General features: G+C 44.9%; 2 protein-coding genes across 3 annotated transcripts; both read left to right on the forward strand.

Moving 5' to 3' along the window:
- Positions 1 to 177: 177 nt before the first annotated feature.
- On the forward strand, positions 178 to 10,822 carry LOC144721660 (gamma-tubulin complex component 2-like). The gene is made up of 18 exons (XM_078599478.1): positions 178 to 334; positions 2,009 to 2,187; positions 2,278 to 2,406; positions 2,519 to 2,701; positions 3,197 to 3,356; positions 4,196 to 4,406; positions 4,595 to 4,794; positions 4,915 to 5,104; positions 5,692 to 5,837; positions 6,222 to 6,402; positions 6,770 to 6,950; positions 7,495 to 7,667; positions 8,241 to 8,369; positions 8,509 to 8,629; positions 8,803 to 8,946; positions 9,281 to 9,409; positions 9,718 to 9,881; positions 10,270 to 10,822. The coding sequence occupies exons 2-18, from the start codon at positions 2,038 to 2,040 to the stop codon at positions 10,370 to 10,372; spliced, it is 2,694 nt and encodes an 897-aa protein (XP_078455604.1). The 5' UTR covers positions 178 to 334; positions 2,009 to 2,037; the 3' UTR covers positions 10,373 to 10,822.
- Positions 1,982 to 22,446, forward strand: LOC144721657 (uncharacterized). Of its 2 annotated transcripts, XM_078599473.1 has the most exons (8): positions 12,649 to 13,215; positions 14,303 to 14,542; positions 16,393 to 17,570; positions 17,968 to 18,014; positions 18,146 to 18,219; positions 18,536 to 18,618; positions 18,954 to 19,115; positions 20,663 to 22,446. In XM_078599473.1, the coding sequence occupies exons 1-8, from the start codon at positions 13,211 to 13,213 to the stop codon at positions 21,913 to 21,915; spliced, it is 3,042 nt and encodes a 1,013-aa protein (XP_078455599.1). In that variant the 5' UTR covers positions 12,649 to 13,210; the 3' UTR covers positions 21,916 to 22,446. The 2 variants fall into 2 exon arrangements, with proteins under 2 accessions (XP_078455600.1, XP_078455599.1); XM_078599474.1 differs by lacking the exons at positions 12,649 to 13,215; positions 14,303 to 14,542 and adding an exon at positions 1,982 to 1,994 and having other exon boundaries at positions 15,308 to 17,570.
- Positions 22,447 to 23,583: the final 1,137 nt, after the last annotated feature.

A 23,583-nucleotide genomic window follows, 5' to 3' on the forward strand; every position in this document is an offset into this window, starting at 1 on the left:
GGTGGCCACCACGACCACCACTCCCACCACTCCCGGCCGTCATTGTCTCCCCCAGTGGCGATTTTTACACACCGAATACTCATCATTTGAGGCCGAGTAGACCTAGGGGAGGGGGGGGGCCCAGGACAAGTTCAAACAATCGTCACGCGCCTCGCGATTCGTCGACGCGCGGCACGTGACACGAAAGCTGCGCGCCCATTGGCTGCCTGCCTGGCTGGCGGTGGCCGCGGGCAACTTCGGGTCCTCCTGTCGCCTCGCTGAAGCAGCGGCCACGATCTTCAACATCGCGACGATTGTTTTAGTTTATTTTTGCTGCGTTGCCGCCACAGGACGCGTACGTTGCCGAGCGTCGCGTTTCGTTCGCTTCGTTGTTGCCACGGTGGGGAAAGAGGCGATGGCCGCCGCCGCCGCCGCTGCTGTTACGGTTGTTGTTGCAAGGCTTGTTGGGGATTGATGGGAGACCGGGCCTCAAAGTCCACTAAGGAATCGTGGCATTGATAATTGGTTTTTTTACCCTTCTATTTGGCAAAAAAACTGACACCTTGTTTTAGGAGGAGTCATGTTTGCATAGACCACAATACCTGCGGTCATAAGGCAAACAAAAAACATAACTCTGATAATGTATGTGCACTGTCCTTGAAGTTGATTGGTCCAAACCCGAGACAGCTTTCCTTAGAGCCTAGTCTCGCATGGTGTTGGACCAGATGACGCCAAAAGGCGCATAAAAAAGGTGTCAGTTTTGTTGTCAGAAGGATAAAAAAGCAATTATATTTTTTACTGGCAAATGAGGTTCCAATGGTGTAATCGTGGCATTGTTCTCATTGAGCGCTTGTTCATCTGTGTAGTTTGGTCGACCTTTTAGTTTAGGTGACCCCTCACTCACTCACCACCCAACACTCCAGCCCCAAAGTGGAAGCTTCTCCTGGTGCGGCGGCACAAAGAGAACGCAGCAACCGGCCTGCAAGTGGGGACTGTATTTAGTTTACGATTCGATAATTTTATCATTAAAATTTTTATAATGTGGAGCATTTGCCGGCACCCATGGTCAACTCTTTAGATGAACGTCTTTCAGGTCCACTGAGGAGACGGTGCGATGTTATGGTTACTATTAACCAGGGCGGCCAGGGGGGTTCGAACTGCAAACCTCGAGCGAGCAGAAAACGCGGTATCGCTCGGATATGTCATCGGCCGTGATTAATAACACCATTAGCAAGTTTGTATAGTTTATATAGGTCTACTGTACTGTATAATGATCTGTAATCAAGACGTCTTATAAGGAAAGATTGTAATAAGATTGTCGGTTATGTGGTGCTGTCGTGTAGGATTATGGTTGATATATCACCATCTGTTCGGTATACGTTTAAACGAAACGCATTCTGGTTTATCACCTTATTGGCCTTCCATACTTTAGCCATTGACCGTCAGTGCAATTATGTATGTTGTATAACACTTCTGAGCCTTGTAGTGGAGCTTTCCAGGTGTTAAATTACATTGTGTAGAGAGAAGTCTCCGACCAATAACATCAGGTAGCGCAGCAGTATGTATTTTTAATTCGTGTCTTTGTTGATGAGCCTCAGAAAGGCGAAATTAATTTAGAAATGTGTATTTATTAGAATGCTGCGATTTAACATTAGTCTTGAAGGTCAATCGACTGAAATAGGTTTAATTTTCACAATGGGATGTGGAATGGAAGGTCATTCATGCTGTTTATTTTATTACAGGTTTACAGGATATAACTCGTTTAATCTAGACCGTTATGTCTTCATTAAATGCTTATGTAATAAAGATCTCACCATATTCATTGAGATAAAATTTCCCTAATATAACAGATCTAAGAAATGAATGGATGTGATGGGCAGAAAATTGCTTAGAATTGGTAGGTATTGCCTGACTAACAGAGATATTTGTGTGTAGTGCTTGCTGGCCATTATATGAAAAATAAATCCTCAATTTTGAAACCCTGTTTGCAAAAAACTGGCACCTTTCACTTACAGGTAATTTTCTTCAGGTGGATATTGACAGTGGACTGCTGTCAAGATGAGCGAGTTTCGCATCCACCACGATGTAAATGAGCTGCTGAGCCTCCTGCGTGTGCGTGGAGGGGATGGCGCTGAGGTCTACATCGACCTACTGCTCAAGAACCGCACGCCCTACGTCACTACTTCTGTGTCCACGCACAACGCCAAGGTGCTGCATCTGCTCGTGCATCTGCTTTTGAGATGTATCTTCATTGCAGTACGTGAATATGCGTTAATTACATTTTCATGAATTTCACAGGTTAAAATAGCAGAATTCACGTCTACCCCTCAAGAATTTCTAAAGAGGTACGAGGAGCTGAAATCACGCAATGTCAGACATCTGGACCCGTTGGTGTATCTGCTGTCAAAGCTCACTGAAGACAAAGAGGTTAGATGCATGCCAATTATCCAGGAGATTAGCAATTATAAGATCAAGCGTGACGTACATTTACCAATAGGGACAGACCTTATTTTTACAATAACCCAATTCTCCTACACAGACGCTGCAGTATCTGCAGCAGAACCAAGCTGAAAAGGCAGCTGCGGAGGCAGCTTCCAACGTGACGACCACCACCACCGTGACACTGCCAACGACCACCAGCAAGATGTCCTTGCAAGAGCTGGAGGAGCTGCGCAAACAGCTGGGCAGCATCGCGTCCAGTAGCAGCTCACAGCAGCTGGTGGTGTGTTTGCTTGGCATAAGCTCAGGAATATACCTGTGCTGCTTTTATCAGAAAAACACGAGTATATATTTTCACCATGAAGGATGCGTTTAAATGGCCACACTGCTTGCAGGTTGAGAATTAAAATTAAAAACAAACTGAGTATTGAAAATAACCCTTTTCCTATCTGGCTAGTATTTGACATTTGTTTTATTATTGTACTGTAAAATAACCAGTCAAGAATTTGCATGTTAAAATACAACTACACATTTCCCATCTGTTCTTTGGTTCTTTCGGTTAAGTCACGTCTAAAAATTAAATAATAAATTAATTTATTATTTTATTTTTTGACGTGACTTAACCGAAAGAACCAAAGAATAATTCCTGCAGTCACGAAAGCTCCAAAATTAAGATTTCCCATCTGTTTGCCTGTCCTTCAATTCCCAGGGGTATGCAATAGTGGCAAAACTATCATTTTTTTATTTTAATCACAGCTGTATTGTGTGCATTGAGAAGTCCTTAGAGACGGTGCGAAAGTTGCTGAGAGAGAAGCACAACAAACGCAACCCCGGCCAGCCGATCCCTCAATTCCCTTCGTGGGTATATGACCGGCCTGCCCTCACAGAGGACTTCATGCCTGGCCCTGGTGCCCCGCCTGATCCCGCTGTACCTGTTGGTAAGTAGACCTTAGCCAGGCTTGGCTGGGCATTTCTACCTTGATTCTAGGCTGTAACTGTCAGCTGTAATATTAATTGATTGTAGAAAAACAGAAACTGTTGTGTACATGTATAAGCCATATGAAAACATTGCAATTACATGTGTAGTGACATAGCACTGACTGTTGGACAGCAGCAGCAACTGCATTTGGGCAATTAGCGCACATGCCGCTGATCATATACGCGGGTGTGCCGGCAGGGCGGAGGAACTGGGGTAAGGGTCATGATAGACCTCGTGTGGAAGCCCCTGGAACCCTCTAGAGGGTTCGAGAAGGGAAGTGTGGCTAGGGCGGAGCCAAGCCGCACCGAGGGGAATATAAGCAGCAGAGAGCGAGAGCTCTTGGCTGCCGGTTCTGGGATTGAACTCGTCTCGTTGGCGCTGTCATCGTTGCCGCCTTCGTCGCTACCGCCTTCGGCCAGGCATTGCACGGCTGGACAGTAGTTAGCAGTCTCGGTCAACACCGTCGGTGCAACGCGGGCAGGGTTATGTCTAGGCTGGGTCGTGCGGCAGCGTGGTTGCGTGAGAGAGGGAGAGGGGGCACGAGTGGTGGCGTGAGCTTGGCAGCAACAATAAAAGGGCAGAGTGATGCCTCCTGCGACCACCTCGTCTGTGGATGACTGTGTGCGACGCACGCCACCCGCACGTACAGACGACAGCACACATGATAATAATACTTGGTGGATAATGACTACAATTTACAGAAATTGAATTTGGTACATTGCAATGTCCATAGCTCATTTTCAAAATTTCTGTTTTGAATAAACATCACTTCCTTTTTGTATATTCTCTGCATTACAGGAACGCTGCCCCTTTCCATCCAAGAGCAGGTGATAGTAGAGGACCTGCTGTGGCTGCTGATCGGCATAGATGGCAAGTACGTGACGTCGCGGCCGCTGGCTGACCGCTTGACAACACGCACTTTCTCCATCGACCCAAGCCTGGATGTGTCTGTGCGTGAGCTGCTCAACCGAATTCTGCCCATGGCCGCTGACTACTCCGCCATCATGCGGTGAGTTTGCGGTGTTCATGCAGATGTAGCAAAAGAGACGTCTTGTACTTGCAGATGATGGCCTGAGAAGCTGTTTACCGAGTTGTGTTTACCGAAATCTAATATCTAAGCTCATAGCTTCGATTTAATGTTGATTTTTGCAAAGTGATTATATTAGACTAAGCAAATGGTGCACTTCTGCCCCACAGGTTCATTGAGGAGAAGGAGTCTTTTGAGTATGGGCAGGTAAACCATGCGCTGTGCGCTGCCATGCGTGTACTGCTCAAGGAGTACCTCATCCTCGTTACGCAGCTCGAGCATCTGCACAGACAGGGCGTCTTGTCGCTGCAAAAGCTGTGGTTCTACATCCAACCCACCATGAGGACCATGGAGATTCTCGCCTCCATAGGTGCATTGCTCCTGAGAAATCGACTCATCTTTCACATTTGTTACTCAAAGTCCAAGACGATGGAAATGCAGGTGTGGAGGGAAACTTTTAACACCCACTGTGTTGTATTTATACACGCAGCACTGGCTGTGGACAAGGGCGAGTGCATGGGCGGTGCAACTGTGAGCCTGCTGCATGAACGCACTTGCAACTACACCGGCGATGCACAGGCACAGGAGCTGGGTCTCTACCTCACCAAGGCTGCCAGTGTGCCTTATTTTGAGATCTTGGAGAAGTGGATATATCAAGGAGTCATTCAGGACCCTTACAGGTACGGCAGGCCACCATACACAGCAAATCCATTTAACACTCATCAACATTAGAAACATGGGATCCAATTTACATATTTTAGAACCGAAATGTATCCATAATAAGGGATAATATTGGTCGCGAAAGCCTATGTGATAAACATAAATTTGGTCTGGCTTTGGTCCAGCATCAGGTATGAGAATCTATCTCAGGCCTCAAGAGGTGATCATGATCATTCTGATTAATGCCACCATAAATGGCTATCACTTCCTCTAGTTGTTCCAAAGTCGTAATCTGGCCTTCAAGGTTTGTATATAATATCCCACAATCTGACCCTGGGTCTTCTCCCTGGTCATTGATGTCTAAGTTGCACTCTAAAGCCTACTTTGGTAACCTCTACTCCATTCTGCGCATGTGCCCCACCTATCGGATCACTCTCTTCCTGGTTATATTTAAAACTCTCTCCTACCACACAATTACTAAAGGGTTAACACATTCCATATTGCAATGAAAATAACTCCCATCTGATTCAGTTGTTTCGATGTGTACGAGTATTCTTCTGGACCAATGTTTGGTTGAATGTATCTGTGTGTGTGTGTCGCTGCGCAGTGAATTCATGGTAGAGGAGCACGAGTTGCAAAAGGAGCGAATCCAGGAGGACTACAATGACAAGTACTGGGACCAGCGCTATACAGTGGTGCAGCATCGTATACCTGCCTTCCTGCAGAAGCTCACTGACAAGATCCTCAGCACAGGTCAAAGCCGATGTAGTATCACAAATACTTTTTTAAGCAAATGCAACATATGCACCAATATATTCAGCCCACCAGATAACATTGTGGTGAAATGCAGCTACTTTAATATTTGACAATTGTGTGGTCCCAATCACAGATAAGCACCTATTGAACATAGGTCATTGTACAACTCTTCCTTCCTAAAATGTACCTGTGAAGATTTGTTACATGTCTCAGATATAAAGTTCAAATAAAATCCATATTTGACAGGTTTAATATTTTAACGTATGATTTATGCGTGGCATTTATTCACCCAGTGGAATGGTCACAATTTACATAAACCGTTCAATGTTCTATTTTTGTTTAAGAGTGTGCTGATTAACGTGCATTTGCTGGCACCTGCAGGCAAGTACCTGAATGTGGTACGGGAGTGTGACCGGGAGGTGACTTGCCCAGATGCCCATGAGATGGTTTACAGTTTGAAGGAGCGAGCCAATGCGGAGCACGTTGAGAAGGCCTACAGCTATGCCAGTAAGGTGCTGCTTGACTTTCTGATGGAAGAGAAGGAGCTGCTTACACGGCTCAGGTACAGTAGTCGTAACACATACCCTATCGGTCAAGAGATGCGTCATCAAGACAAAAGCATTGCTTTTTATTTCAAAATTAACTTAAATGAAACACGATACTGATTTTGCTTAACTTGTTTTGTCACGAGTGCCTCAACGATGAGTGTATTTTTTGTGGGATTGTGATATTGCAACTTTTTTTTTAAAGTATGAAGGTTTTTTGTTTGAAGCCACTATACTGTATTTTATGTATTTTTAAACAAACCTGATGTGACATCATTTGTCAAGCAATAACTCATGGAAGTAACCAGTTGGAATTCACATGTTTTTGCACATTGTTTGCTTTGTTGTCAAGCTTCAACAACCTTTGTGTATGTGAATGCACAGGTGGATAAAGCAATACTTCCTCCTGGCCCAGGGCGATTTCTTTGTGCACTTGATGGAGCTGACAGAAGAGGAACTGAAGCGACCCGTAGATGACATCATTCCCACGCGGCTGGAGGCACTGTTGGAGCTAGCGCTGCGCATGAGCACAGCCAACACGGACCCCTATAAAGATGACCTTAAGGCATGGCTGCTGGCTGTACACTTCATTGCAACGTCAATATATAATGAGACCAGTTCTCATTTTCCTGGTTTATAGCAGAGAATACCACAAGCGTTGTAGAATATGGCTTATACTGTATTGCTGTTGACTGTTTACAAAAACATTTTCCCCTACATAAAAATGTAATAAAAATCTTAGTTTGTTGCCATTATGCCATGAGACAAAGTTTAAATTTTGAACTTTCGTAAAACTTCGCAAAACTCTTTCGGAGATCCCACACTAACCTATCCACACTAGGATGTAGCTACATTTTCCCACATGCTTTCCTACGGAGAATTATCTATGGTAATGTGATGTTTTTAATTCTTGACAAAGTTTTTTGTGCATAGTCATTCGTCACTCAGCTGAGTCCGTCAACTCAATACACTTAAGAACTTGGTTTAATAACAGGTAGCTACCCGCATTTGAACCCAAGATCTCAACATCGCCGTCTCACTATGAGCCACCAATCCACCGCCTACGGACAAATAATCATGACCGTTGTCATTGTGCGTTTTTCCTGCAGATCGAGCTGATGCCGCACGACCTCATCACGCAGCTGCTACGTGTGTTAGCTATTGAGACGCAGCAGGAAAAGGCGCTCATCGCTGTCGATCCCACAGAGATCTCACTCAGTGGGCTGGAGGCATTTTCTTTCGACTACACTGTCAAGTGGCCGCTCTCCCTCATCATTAACAGGTGTTGTGTTTTCCTGAAGCTCTGCATACATTTGGATACATTTTCTAAATAACCGAGAATATTCCATGTTTTCAAAAATGTAAGTGTCTCAAAAGTCACGCAGACAGTGAATATGAACATGTACATGTTTTTAAGGCCAACCTCTATTCCTCAGTATTTGCACACTGGATAAGTTATTGTATGCTTTTAAGTAATATGGGCATCTTAACTCAATACGGAAGCTACGTGAAAATGTTTTATTCCACAATCATTATATGCTAATTATTCTTGCATTCATTGATTATGGGAAAACGTGATAGCAATTGTTATCTATTATTCCGTAGGTATTCCTGTCTATGAAACCCTTTTTGCCGGTATCATGAAAAAATAAAAGACTTTACCCTTTTTGGCAAAATTTCTGGAAAGGGTAGAGCCTTGCCAGAAAGGGGGTAAAGCCTTTTATTTTTTAATCATAGTAGGTATTCTTGTTTATCTTTAAGAGCCTTGCCAATTAGTTGTATTTACCTGTTTACATTTAAGAGCCTTGCCAAATTAGTTATGTTTATCTGCTCTGTATAATCATTTTGCCTATAGAAAAGCCTTGACAAGGTATCAGATGCTCTTCCGACACCTTTTCTACTGCAAGCATGTGGAGCGGCAACTGTGCAACGTGTGGATCAGTAGCAAATCGGCCAAGCAGCACTCCCTGAGCTCTGCAAAGTGGTGAGCTGTGCTTGCACTTTCGATGAGGGGGGAACCAGCTGGTTAAGGGCTCGAGAATTAGTTTGCATTTTTGAGCTGCATGTTCAATGCAAAGTCGTTGGGAACAAGTTTAATGGATTGGTTGTTTGTTGGCATACAGGTCTGCACCTGCCTTCACTCTTCGTCAGCGTATGCTCAACTTTGTACAAAATTTCCAGTACTACATGATGTTTGAGGTCTTAGAGCCCAACTGGCACTTAATGGAAACCAAACTGAAATCGGTAAGGCTTGTGAACTTTAATTGCTTTATATGAAACTGTATTATACAATACGTGACATCTTTACCTACTCAAATGTATGCTGTGCTATGGGGAAAGTCTATGTAAAATAAATATAAATATTATTTTAAAACCTATGCTGGCCTTATATCTGACGGTGGATGATCTGCCATCAGGCATCCAACATCGATGACGTTCTGTTCAACCACACAAACTTCCTGGACAACTGCCTCAAGGACTGCATGCTAACAAACCCTGAACTACTCAAGATCCTATCCAAGCTCATGTCAGTTTGTGTCATGTTCACCAACTGCATGCAGGTGTGTGCTGGTGTTCTGAATAAACTTCACCTTTTTAGGAAAACTTGACATGTTGATTAGCAATCTGGTGAGCTGGGGTGTTTTTATACCTGGACATGTTTTGTTATGTTTCTTTCATTTAATTTGTATGAAATAGCTTGCTGGTTATTTTTCATTTCTTGTAGAAATGTGTTGGATGTATTACAGACATTGGAAACATTATGCTGTTCTCTTGATAGAATATGGTATTTAAAGATTCAAGTTTGTGTTGACCCTCGGTTGTACATGGACAATTTACATAAACAATGTCATATGCAGATGCAAGGTCAATGACTCCTATCCCTACTATGTGCAGCGCTTCACGCACAGCATGACGCTGGAAGCAGAGATGGAGCGCATCTCTCTTGAGCATGGTACCATGAAGGGGCCTCCCACACAGAGTGAGCGTGATCAGGAGGCTGAGAAGAAAAGACTCACTTCCAAGGTAGGGTATGCACACGTGCCATTTTTTTAAGTGAGGCAGAGGGCAAAATGGAATACTGATAACATGTCAAAACGTGGCTGATATGATTTTCATAGCATGTTGCTTGATTATGGTGAGATGCTTATACATTTACTTTAAACCGCATTGTCTGGTCAATAACAACACGAGATGTCTAATTTGGCCAGTCCTGTTTGAGGAGTATCGTACCATTTTGTTCCACGAATACATTTTATTTGCTTATTTGTGATGAGTCGCATTATGTATTCTGAATAATGCATTCTTGTGGTATGCTAATGTGTGATGGGCAGTACCTTGCCGAGCATGCAGATGCCATGCAGAAAAGTGAGGGCTTTGAGGCAGCCATTGCCAAGTTCGATTCAAACTTCTCATCACACCTGCTTGACCTGCTCGATAAGATTAGCGTGCACAGCACCAACGACTGTGAACACAGCATGATCAACATCATATACAGGTACCTATTTTGGAATTTGTAAAATAATACTGTGGATTATTTTTTTTGTCCTGGACATACTGCCTACAGGTAAATGACAATGTATAAAAAAATAAGTGGGCAGCCTGTTGAGATTCAGCGATAATAAATTACTTTTATAAGATGTATTCACCCCAAAGTCATTTCATGAATTCGCATTACAAAATAAAACAACAATTGTGTTTTAGCAATAACATAAATAATAAAATGTTTTGTCAATTAAATGAAAAAGTGGGTTCGCGAGAAAAATGTTTCAGTTACAAAATTGATGAAAACAATACACTGCAAGGTGGTACAGATGAGCCATGTATGAAATTTATGTGACAGAAGTGATCAACGAAAGGTTTTGCATGTGTGTGGCGTCTGCCAGGTTGGACTTCAATGGGTTTTACGCAGAACGACTGGCGCGCCTGTCGATGGGCCGTAACCAAACGGAACGTGGTGCTACCCAAGCTCTTCAGACTGTGGGATAAATGATCGTGCATCGGTTAATATATCCGAAATATAGTATTTTTTAAATTGTAAAAAAATGTGTTCATATCTTTTCCTGTAACATTAAACTTGCTGATTCTGGATGTGTTGTTTAAAAGCACTATAGTTGCCTTCTAACACGATTGAACATTAAAAACAATCACGTTAAACTTGTTTTTACTTATTAACATGAATGATAAAGAAATGTATAATTATTTACAACTATGTTTAACGGTCACTTATAAAGAAACTGAACTTTTTCCATTTACTGCAATTAAGAAAAATGGGTATATTTTTCCTGTTGAGTCATCTCCATGCACTGAGACATGTGTATAGGTGTATTATATATTTAATGGGACCATTCAACATTTCCTTGCAAAAAAGTTGGTCTCGATATCACTCTGCATTACATTTTGCATTACATTTCAAAAATAAAAGTTCTGATTAATGTACTTGCCTTCATTTGCATTTCATTTGACATATATAATGACCGGTAAATGTTTGCAATGTCATTTAATACATGGATACATTAGTTTCTATGCATGCACATTGTGATTGCAGAATGTGTTTATTGATGTAGCTTGTGTTCTCCTGGAAACTACTTATGGCAATGCACTTTTAATGTTCATCCATGTAATATATACATTGTTTATATGCAGTTGTGCTAAATTGATTCCTACTCTGTATTTAAATTTGTGATGTGTGCGATTACATTTTCAATGAATTGTGTTCCTACATACCCAAACCCTTTATGGTACTTGTGTTATTTTTCTGTTCACACACTGCATATGGTACAGTACTAAATTACAAGTTGTTAGTGTTTTGGTGGGTAGGAAGAATACAATGTCCAGAACAAAGCTATACCTGAGAAGCTACGCACATTGAATCAAAATTCACCATGCTTGAGCAAGTATAGACTGGCCATCATATTCCATGAAGTTAGAACTATTCCTGATATGTCCTGTCAAGTCGCACTGTCCCCCACCTTCCTGAAACTTTTCTTAAGACTGTGAGGCTTTTCTGTGTAACAACTTTATAAACCTCTGCACACTTAGTACATGGACCAGAACAGACATTTTGTGGAATATTTATAATTTTACTGCTTTTCAGCCCTTTGACAATCCACGGTTGGAAGAAATGCTCCCCATGCTGTCTCAGGCAGTGGTGTGTCATACCTGTCAATCCATACGGTTGACTCCATATTCTGGTACAGGGAAATTTAGTTTTTAGGTCCATACGGCGTACAGCCATTTCAATACGGGCACATTTTTTTGTCCATTTGTGTTTCTCCCTTGTGATGGGACTTTGAAGGATCGTTGAGATTTATAAGGGCACAGGGTGACCAATAAGTTCTGAAATTGGTCTGTAATAAGGTAGGGCACTGATAGGGGGTTGACGGGTATGGTGTTTGCGGGTCAGGGCAAGTTTGTAAAGGCGAATGAGGCTAGGACAGGTTAAGATATCGCCACTGGTAGCTATGGCTTGAGGTCAAACTCACGTTCCGTGCTTCATAGCGGAGTGCCATAACCAGTGTCACTGCTCCACCATCACTGAATTGTTTGCAAAATTAAGTAACCACGTAGAAACTGGTATCGCTGAAGGTTTTCCACCTCAGGTACTGCTGCTAAGTGAAATATATTTTCTGGCCTGCTTCAAGCCGAAGTGGATGTCTCGCTTCCATGACTCAATATTTATATCTCTCTACGAGCCATCAACCCTGCCTCTTGATCACCCGCTTAACGGTCAGGATCACTTATACCAGGTTAATTGGCATTTCATTATAAATGAAGATCCTTAAAATGGAAAAAACTGATTTGTGGTTTCAAGAGGCCCAGCTCCAGCTAACATTCGTGGCAAGTGACAGATGTACACTGCAAGGTGGAAGCTGAAGATACATTCCATGTAATTTGTTCAAGAAAGCCAGGCTTTGCTGCTGAGACATTGCCGCAGCCGGTGTAGAGTTTGCTTGTATTAAACCAATACTGCTGAAATGCACTCCCAGAAGGTTTTGTGGCTGACGGGATGTGTTAAAAAGCAACATTGTCCGCTTATATTGTCAATTGTCCTTAACTTTCTCCGGCCTCTGGCGCTGTCAAGAAGGGACCATTTCATAAAACGTCGCCCATCATATACGTGTCGTGTCAAAGCCACACACAGTCATTGACGAATGTGTCCCGAGTTTTAGCAATTGATGGCCTTTTTTTGTACGGATTGACTTGGCGACAGCGCCCCCTTGTGACGTCTGGGTGCGGACGAAGGAACGAATGAATGACCGGGGGCGTCTGTGGGCCAACAAGCTCTTCCGAGTCAGGGTTTATTGCGGCTCATAAGTCGCGGTGACCTCGGGGGAAGTTTACTGCCACTCGCGTCCACAACGGAAAACGTCGCAGGCGACACCACCAGGACGACCAGTTCTTAGCAGCAGCAGCACAACACAAATCAGCCACAGAAACACAAGCACGAACATCAGCAGCTGCATCATCATCGTCCTGATAACTCTGAGCTGACCAGCAGTAGCGGCATAACCAGCAACAATAACCATCAGCAGTTGTAGCCGCAGCAACATCAGCATCATCATCATATCCTTCAGCTCAACACAAACGGCATCAACAGCAGCAGGAGCAATCGTGCCATTCACTTGAACCGGAAAACCAAGGCAAAAGCCATCATCAGCACCAACAGCAGCAACATCATCACAACCAAGACCAGCACCAGCAGCATCATCATCATCACCAGGAGCATCATCATCACAACCAGGAGCAGCAGCAGCTAGCAGCGGGGTCATATCCCTGACTTGACCATCACGACAGAAGGCGCCCTGGCTCCGGTTCCAAGTCGCCATGAGGTATCGAGCAGCATCAGTAGCAGCAGCATCAGCAGCAGCATCAGCATCAGCAGCAGCATCAGCATCATCATCATCAGCATCATCAGCGGCATCAGCAGCAGCAGCAGCATCAACAGCAGCATCATCAGCACCATCATCAGCAACAGCATCATCAGCAGCAGCAGCATCATCATCAGCATCAGTAGCAGCAGCATCAGTAGCATCAGCAGCATCAGTAGCATCAGCAGTAGCAGTAGCATCAGCAGCAGCAGTAGCATCAGCAGCAGCAGTAGCATCAGCAGCAGCATGAGTGTCCATGTGCATGGGGGACGGGTGGGGTGATGGTAAGAGGACGGGTAATGCTGCTCGCGTTCTCTGTGCCGGAATGTCTGCTGCTGCTGCCTCCCTCCCTGTTGATTCGTGTCCTGCGGGTTGCGCTGAGCCCGTTTGGCGTTGTCACTTGCACGACCCAAGGACTTTGTGCTGAGTCGGCGGTGCTCACCCCCCTCTCCCCTCCGTGACTTCACGCTGAGAGGGGTCCCGCCATGGTAACGTCCAAAGCTAACGAGCGCCACCCAGAGGCTTCCCATGGTGGGTGGGGTGGGGTGGCTGCTTTTGAAACAGGGGTCCCAACCTAAATTTGCGTGAATAACAAAACCTTCAATGTATTCCCTCTGGTAAATGTAAACAAAATACCATGGGGGGGAGAGGGGTAGAAATGTGACAATTGCTCCTTCACACCTCCCCCCACCTCTCCACCATAGCTCCTGGACACTGATGCCAACCCACAATTAAAGACGCCGCATGTCGATTAACGAAAGTGTCTTCTGCCCTAGATGTGAAGCTTTCGTGACTGCAAGGATTCATATTCTTAGGTTTTTTCGGTAAAGTCACGTAGGAAAAAACAAATAAATAATAAAATATATAATAAATACTGCTTTATTTTTCTTATCTATTTTATGATTTTTTTTTTATTTTTACCTTTGTTTTTATATAAATACAAACTTTCACTTCATTATTTATTTATACCTACGTGACTTTACCGAAAAAAACCTAAGATTATGCCTTCTGCCCTCTCCGCTCTGACCCCGCTGACCCCGCGTCCCAGGCGCCCGTCTCGCCGCTGGGACGAGGCCGCGTCGGGCACCGGCTCAGCTCCTCCCGCCGCACGCCACGTGGGTGCCTCGGCATCACGGCCCCCTGCATGGGAGCAGCACGGCTCCTTCCTGCTGCAGCAGCTGCACGACCAACGCATCCAGGGCCTGCTGTGCGACTGCACGCTCATGGTCAGGGGAGTCTGCTTCAAGGCGCACAAGAACGTCCTCGCCGCCTTCAGCGGCCACTTCAGGTTTGGTGGACGTTCGTTGGGGTTTGTCAACAAGTGGCTGGATGGCTCGGTGCGGTGGGAGGGGGGGTCTGACACTATCTCAGAACAATGATGGGGTCTTGTACCGGTGGTATTGTGTAATTGGCATGGGTCCTTTCGTCTTCTGAGTCAATTGACACTTTTGGCCCACTGGGGCATGATATCTCCTTGCTGCGGTCTCTCTGCGTCGTCTCTCTTGTCTGTCGCTGCGTATTTCCACCGAGATGTCTTCCGTCTGGCCCAGCGTTTTGATGTTTCGCATTCATTTAGATTGTGGTCTCCCTTTTCTCGAACGTCATCTCGTGAAATGTGGCCCCCAGTCCAATCTCCACTCACTTGGCAGCCCGCCTCTTTGGCCCCTCTGGCCAGTGGGCCCGCGGTGCGGTTGCATCGCTTGCACACTCAGTAGCTACACCACTGGCTGGCATTGCTGTGATCCTGGGCTCAAATGTACATTTATATGTAGAGTAAAACCTTGGATTGCGAGCATAATTTGTTCCGGAAACGTGCTTGTAATCCAAAGCACTCGTATATCAAAGCGAATTTCCCCATAAGAAATAATGGAAACTCAGATGATTCGTTCCACAACCCAAAAATATTAATCTAAAAATGATTAATACAAAATACATTTTTATATTTTTATTATTTAAATTTAATATAAAGTAATCAAATTTATTAATTACATTTCATCGTGGCTGGTGTGAGGGAGACGAGAGAGAGGAGAGGAGGAGGGGGCCATTGTTGCAGTACAGTTACTAAAGAACAGTCACTACACTTGGACACAAAATTAAAAAAATGCTTTACGCACACACACGTGGTCACAACACTATACTGTAGTAAACAGTATACGCTCGCACGGATGTTGACTATACGAGTGAGGCACGCCGACTGAGACCGAGCATGGGAGACGATTACCCACAATCCCGCAGCAAGAGAGAAGAACCATCGGCTCAGTTGTGATCACGTGACGCTCGGCAGACAAAGCGTATACGTACTACTCGTATTGCAAGACCTCGCTCGTTTATGAAGTTAAAATTTATCAAAAATTTGCTCGTCTTGCAAAACACTCGCAGACCAAGTTACTCGCAATCCAAGGTTTTACTGTATGTTGAACTTCTTTCGCACCATACGTAGCCACCCGTGCTCATCAGAGGTGCAGGGGATGGAACAACAAAATCCAGATTTCAGCCACCCGTGATTGAATTGGGTTCTCAAGTGCAGCGAGAACTGCCTTGATCACCAATTAGACTGCAGAAACCATCATTGCATTGGGTTTGTCGCTTTATTTGGCATGTTCTACCGTCATTTCGTTTGCCATGATGCACGCTCGATATTTCATGTCAATTAATGTGAGCCTCGTGTTGTTAAAGAGGCCTACTGAATAGACTTCCGAAGTACAGTAGTTCTGTGATATCATCTTCTGGAGATGTTCACCGACACAACGTAATACACTGCTTGATGCCGGTGTTCCAAGTGAATAATCCTCATCACACGACATGGTAGCAATATGACTCTCGAAATAAAACTGAGAGAAAAAATAAATACTGTTTAGCTGAGTTTATCAGAGTTTAATATAAATCAAAGTTCACAAATCAATGCAGCTGTGCTTGTAACGCATTTCATACCACCTTGTGCATCCACTTGTCATAATGTGATTCCAGTATTTTTACAATGGATGCATCTAAATGTATTGGATTTTCTATTACAATTACTCTCAAAGCATCATGTTATGCCTTTGGCTGGAAACAGTGCTTCCCCATTGCTCGGTTGAGTAGGCAGTCGGTTTCACCTTGTCATGAACACTTTGTTTCCCCTTTTAATTTGGTGACCAGGAAGCTGTTTCAGAACTCCAGCAGCCAACGGAGAGACGTGTTCCACATACAGATAGACAGCGTTGGTGGTATTGGCCAAATCCTTGACTTCATGTACACTTCACACCTGGAGCTATCGCAGGAGAATGCTCACACCATGCTGGAGCTGGCCACAAACCTGCAGGTGCAGAACATTGTCAATGTATGTTCCAGCTTTCTGGAGTCTCAGAAAAACACAGCGAAGCAGAGCAGTGGCACTTTACATACCTCCGAATCACAGTCAGATGATTCTATTACTGAAAAAAGTCACCTTGAAAAGCAGACTGCATCTGGCCACAGCCATGTTTTTTCGAAGAATAAAAAGGCCCAGAAGTTCCCCTTGCTAGCTCGCTGTGCAGGAAATGATGAGCAGGAATCTGTGCAACCTAACGTGAGCGAGGCGACATTGGTTCAGAGGAACGGTGGCGGGTGTTCCGGAGCGGTTTTGTCAGATGGAGGAGCAGCATTGAGCTCGAAACAACAGGGGCGTCAGCGAAGAGTTGTTCATCCAAAAAAGCGTGAGCTGCTCGAAGCTAGAGAAGCTTCTGACTCTCCACCAGCACAACCACCATCACCACCACCAAAGACTGTGCCCACTCATACGCTTAGGAAGATCAAGGAGATGACAACGAAAAGTAATGGGACAGAGGTCAATGGAGGAAGGCACAACTGTTTGCAGGAGGACAAGTCAAATGATGTAGAGGCGGCACCACCAAGTGAGCAAAGCAAATTGAAGAGAATGAGGCCTCCGAAGAAGACATCATTGAGAGATGCAAATGGAACATCAGCATCGCATGAACAAAATCTCCGGTCAGATTCTGCACAGAATATCGAGAAGTCTTCAGCTGAGAATATAATTGATCTTCCTTCGGCAGCAGCGACACACAAGACAAATGTGCCACGCTCTCAGTCTGCTTTAGAGAAGGCAGATAATTATGATAAACAGACTGTTCTCACCTCAGTTGTATCTGTAGTTCCAAGTGTCCAAAAATCGCACGACGTGGCTTCAGAGAAAGCCCCAGTAGAACAGCAAGAACTGTCGCTCGTTGGCAAACCCTCCTTGGAGCCGCACGCCACAGGGAGGCAGTATTTCTGCGAGGACTGCGGAAAAGCGTTTCCTCACCCCAGCAATCTGGAGACTCACAAGCGCTCTCACACAGGTGGAATAAATATAGTTGCTTATCACTAACTTTTGTTATTTCTTAACGATACCAACGTGTGCCGTTGTGCAGAGATAACAGATAGGGTACATGAGTAGAGGTTAATTAAAATAATAATGTAAAAACTAAAATTCTGGAATTGATTATCTGAAACTTGGCAAAATAGAAATGATCAGGTTAAGACAATTTTGTCGTGACGTTTTGATTATTGTTGTAACGTTATGACTTGCCCTTACTTGACATCTGTGAAAAAGAGCTTGATAGCTCATCGGATTCCCCCAGTATAATACATATTCTGATTCTGATAAAAATTAAAATTTGTATGCAGATAAAAAAATTACATACAGATAATTAAGTTCAAACTACTCACGTGTGCTCATTGTAACTTGTTTTACAGGCGAGAAGCCATACGTTTGCCGACACTGTGGCAGAAAGTTCTCACAGGTGGGGTAAGATGAGACGAAACGACACGTAAGAAATGTACCCACATTTGTTGTATGGCTTTTATCGTTTGCTCAGCGGGCGCTCGCTCACTTTGTTGTCTTATTGCCGGCCCGCTTGTGAGCGTTTTGCAGGGTGGGAATCTGAAGTTACATGTGCGGCGTCACACCGGCGAGAAGCCCTTCATGTGCGATGTCTGTGGCAAGAGGTGCGTGACTCGGCACTGCTCACGACTTAACTTAAAACAAATATTTAATAGGGCTCCGTTATTTTCTATAATGAAGGAAGCATTGACTTTTCCAAAAATACATTTAATCGCTCAAAATGAAAGAAAAAAAAGATCCCATGAAAACCAATTAATTTAAAAAGCTGTTGTTTGATAAAGGGGGCACTTGCATTTATTGTTGAGAAGGTTACTTTTCGTTTAACATCTAATGCAAGAAAAGTGTGTAATTAATAGCAACTGGTGGTGGTGTTTCTTGCTGGGGCTGCGTGTGGTGAACGAGCTTGGTCTTTTGCTACAGATTTCATGCATCCAGTGAGGCTCAACGACACAGCGTCACTCACACGCAAGAGAAGCCCCATGTCTGTGACATCTGTGGAAAAGGTATGATTGTAGGCCTATAGTATGCTGCTTATTTATTTTCCCTTATGCTTGGGATTTCTTGTGCATACGTGATTTCTTTGTTTGCTGTGTTTACAATTCCATACTTTGCCGATTGTTCTTGGACGCTTTCAATATCACTACTACTTGGCAGAGTTTGGTTTCATAATGTAGTTGTTGGGGAGTATGATAGACAAGTATGTATATAGGCACCAGACGGCTGGAGTGATTGGTAAAATAAAAAAGTGTTTTTGTGAACGTTGCCTTTACTCGCTAAATTGAAAATTTACGTATAAAACTGATCAAAAATGTGACCCTTCACAACGATTTGCTGGCAGGCTTCAGCATCTTCAACAACCTGAAGGAGCACAGGCAGGTGCACGCCAGCGACCGCCCCTTCCGATGTGACTTGTGCGGAATGTGCTTCCGAGTGCCACGCTGCCTGACCCGGCACCGGGCGCGCCACGCCGGGCAGAAGCCTCACAGCTGCGAGGTTTGCGGTGGGTTTTGCGCAACCCGTTCATTTACGTGGAGCGGCGGCTTTGAGTGCCCAGCGGCCAGACCTTCCCTCTTTCATCCATTCACTGGGAGTCCTCCACGTCAAACTAAACTAAACTAAACGTTTTTTTTATTTTGCCAGGTAAGCCCCGCTAAGCTATGTAGCTCTCTTTCAGACGTGACCTGGCCACAAATGACAGCTCAACAAAGTGGTTTATCGCGTGGACATTTATAGCAGACAAATATTCTAAATGCATATTTCTAAATGCGGAGGGAAAAACTTGAGTGTCCGGAGAAAAATACACGTGACCACAGGGATAACATAAAAACTCCAAATATACAGGAGTCAGGGTTGAGAGCGAACCCACAACCTCCTGTATACCAAGCGAGGTATTTAACATCTCACCACAGTCGCCTTTTGATAAGGAGCAAAGTGAAGTATGGATACATTGAAACTTGTGTCCCTCAGCGCACACTCAATTCCTTCTTGGAATATACTTTAATGGGTGTATATTAAGCTGCAAAATTTAATAAAATTGTGATCTATGTTCAGCATTCAATAATGTTGGCTCAAATATAATAATTCTATCAAAATTGCATTCAGACTTAAGCTATGCTGTGCAACCCTACAAAATCCTGTCTATTGCAGGGCCCTCTTCTCATTAAAGTGACATGGTAGGAAAAGTACACGAACTTCATTACTGCAGTTCATCCCTACGTCAAAATGACATCTCTATTTAATTGGAGCTTATATATAAGCCTTATGTAATCATGAAAGCCTTTTAATCCTCCTGACATTCACGTTATAAACCTACACTTATATATATTTGAGCATAAGTGTATAGCATGTAATTGGTAATGGCATCATAGAGTATACTATATATATACAATGACAAAGATCCCCCGTATAGCCTTCATGGTCTGTTGGGGCAAGTGCTTATCATAGAGCACCTATGAAGGCCAACGTGGGACACAAGGGGGTGGGTGGCCACAACACCCGGCCGCCTCCCTTGCGCCACTGCTGATGTTTACACACTGCACCTGGTACAAATTTAATGCTGAGTCGACCTAGGGGATGCACAGGACAGGTTAAGATATTTGTCACTGATAATGACCTCACGCGGGAATCGAACTCTGTTTGCTGGTTTCATAACGCAGTGTGCTAACCACTGCACCACCACTCCCCATGTTCATATAATACCCTCAATGATGGACGTTCTTGTTTTATTTCCACCTTCCACTTCGGGTGCGGAGGGGCACATCTTACAACCATTGAGCGTGATTTAATCCGACAGAAACCTATACAATTCTCTGACGTGAACGTTTGTGGTATGTAATGACTAAACCCAACAATTGTCTCTGCTCAACCAAGCAAACGTTCATCTTGGCACACTTCTCTACATTGCGTCCCGCATCACGTTATCGTGGTCAACTTAGTGGGCAGGCCTGGCTTGGCCATTGCAGTTACACAATAGAAAATGTCCCAGCGGAGTTTAAATGATCACAGGTCGCTGCAATTTAAAGTTGACCCCGTCGCCTGTGTCTCCAGACAAGAGCTTTTCGGGTGTCGGCGACCTCAAGCGGCACATGCGGATACACACGGGCGAGCGGCCGTACGCGTGCGACGTGTGCAGCAAGCGCTTCACACGCTCCGCCATCCTGCGCCGGCACCGTGCGATTCACGAGCGCGACCCGGACGCTGACAGCGCCGCCCCGTGCCCCCCCGTCGCCGAGTCACGTGACCCTGGGGTGTCGTTCGCCGAGCTCTTTAAGCGCCCGGTGCTGGCAGGGGCATCTACAGGGCCGAGCACAGAAGCCCCACAACGGGACCCAGGAGAGCAGCAGAGCTTTCCTAGGACCGACTTCATGCTGGCGACCTCGTCCTTGTCCGACAAGCTGGCAGCAGAGACCCTGGACGTCATACCCACTCGCACGGTTGAGCACTTCGGTCAGCAGCACAGTCGCGTGGCGGCATTGACAGATTACGCGACGCACCAGGCACAGCGTGAGCACCACGTGAAGCCAGTGGAAACGACCTACGTGCATTCGATGCAAGGCGATCAGCAGCAACAGCTGCAGCTGCCTGCTCCGTCATCCAGTGGCTGCCCCGATCCACTCGTTCTGCAAGTTGAGGTGTCTACTCCTGCCAGGCCCCTCGCTGATATGCATGCGCAGCCTTCTAGTGGTCTGCACTCTCAGATTTCCATGCAATTACAGGCCTGCCCCAGGATGCCCACGAGCACGCTGCACCATCGCCAATCGGCCGTGGGTTTAACGAGCTCAAGCCCCCAAGTGGCCACCCCCTTGACTGCGATACATCAGCAGTTTTCCACAAATCCCTCTGGTGGTGCCACCCGCTCCGGTTCCAATGGAATGCCTGCCCAGATTCAACATGGTCATATGATGCCGGTCGCGATCCAGTCGACGGTCACTGAAGCACAGAGTCAGCCGAGCCATCTGACTTCAGCCGTGGGCCCCACCATGATACAAGACAGCCTGCTTCTCATGTCTCGTAGCTCGCAGGAGCACTCTGGGACCATGCCGCATGACGGCAGAGGGATTGCTCCACACTTGCATTCAAACCCCCGGGAGGTGATGCGGGGTGGTGTGCAGGATGAGGACGGTGCGAGCGAAGGTCAGCAGCTGCACACGGAAGTTGGGCGGAGTTTGGAACTCATCAGCAGCCTGGCTTTACTGGAACCAGGATACCGTGGCCATGAGCTTTATCCAGCACCTGCGACTGGGCAGCCACTCTGGGGGCATAGTTCCAAACAGCCCCATGAAAGGGGCAGCACTCATTGAGGAGTTGTATTTAAAAAAAAAAGTATCTTACAATGCGCAATGAATAGTTTACTTATTTTCCTATATTATTGTAATGTATATTTTTCTTCCTTGAAGGAATGGTGCTTAATTGAGAACGCTGTTCATCGATAGAAAACAAATGGAAGTGGCGATGGTGAATCATATTTGGACCTGTTTGTCACAGGCGTTCAGATGGATATACTTTATTCACTCCAAAAAAGGCATTTCTGTATTTTAGCAGATTTTTAAGTGTTCCCAGGGGTTGGATTTTCAATAACTTTTTTGGAAATGCCACTGAATATCATAATACAATATAAGAAGTTTGTGAGACTTGTATATCGTTGGGTTTTTAAAGATAGCAGTGACTTAAAATATTCCATCGCTGGCTGATCATCTGATGCCACCGAGACTAAGATTAAAGAGCCATTTGGAAGAGGGTTTTACGCATATTATTTTGTCACTGTACTTTCACATTTTGCAATGTTTCCCTTAACACAGCTTAAAAGTGCAAAATAAATATTACGTAATAAATATGTTCATGTCTGGGTGGCTCAGAGGTCGAGTGCTGAACTAACGCTGCTGAGATCCTGGCTTAGAATCTGGGCAGTCACCTGCGATTAAACTGCTTCTCAAGTGCAGTGTGCTGATGGTCTCAGCTCAGTAACAAATGACTGCACAATAAACCATCATGTCCAACGTAAGACTTGGTGATTACATATGATTTTTTAATAGGCATTGGTAGCACCCAAAGCCATAGATATTGGTTATTACCTCCAGATGCCACCAAACATCTGTACAAAGAATTTGATTTCCTGAAAGGCTCATCCCGAGGCCACCACCATCTCCACCTACACTTACTAAAGAGGGGCTTTTGACACCTTCACTTTATCTATAAAGTCAGATTACAGGGACAATAATCCAGTCTTTCAGCTTGTGTAACTCCTAGTGCTGTGTTAGCAGTTGCACTGAGTATATGGTCAACTCGGCTTTTGGAGACCACTCCCACCATAACTATCTTACCATATCCAATAATGCCCTATCACATAGCCTTATCCTCCACGGGAATGTGCAGCGAAAACCTAGCCCAACAACACAAATACAAAAATGAACATTTCTCTACAGCCTCGCAGCACCTTCATACATTACTATTACATATCCTCTGCCAAAGCCAGACTAAAGGTGGAGGGAATGGTGCATGTACTGCACCACGGCACAGAACACTGCCCTCTCAATGCTGCTTCAGCAGACAAGAATATTGAGACTATGGTACAAATCAAAGGTGTGTGGCACAGATTGCAACTCGTCGACAGAGGTCCTCAAAGAGGGACGTAAACACAGGCCCTGGAAGCCACAGCTCATGGAGTACACTACAACCCATTGAGGCAGACAACTCGTAATAAAATACAGGCCATTCACCATGTAGTCATACGGGCTTCTGAGCCCTCTTTTTTCCTCTGCAATTCGGAGCCGAACAAAACATGCAACTGAACTCAATGCAGAAACCATTTTAGCGGCCTGGCAGGATCCAAACAATGCCAACGCCTCTGCCTGTCTGACTTGAAAGGCAGGGGACAAAACGAGGGTAGGTGAACCCGGTTGTTCGCTGTCAATCCCTGAGGCCACTTTGGACAAAAAACCTCAGAGAAATCGTCAATGTGATCTTATCGC

The sequence above is a fragment of the Lampetra planeri genome, chromosome 12, assembly GCF_965212315.1.
Source record: "Lampetra planeri chromosome 12, kcLamPlan1.2.h2, whole genome shotgun sequence".
Classification (NCBI taxonomy): domain Eukaryota; kingdom Metazoa; phylum Chordata; class Hyperoartia; order Petromyzontiformes; family Petromyzontidae; genus Lampetra; species Lampetra planeri.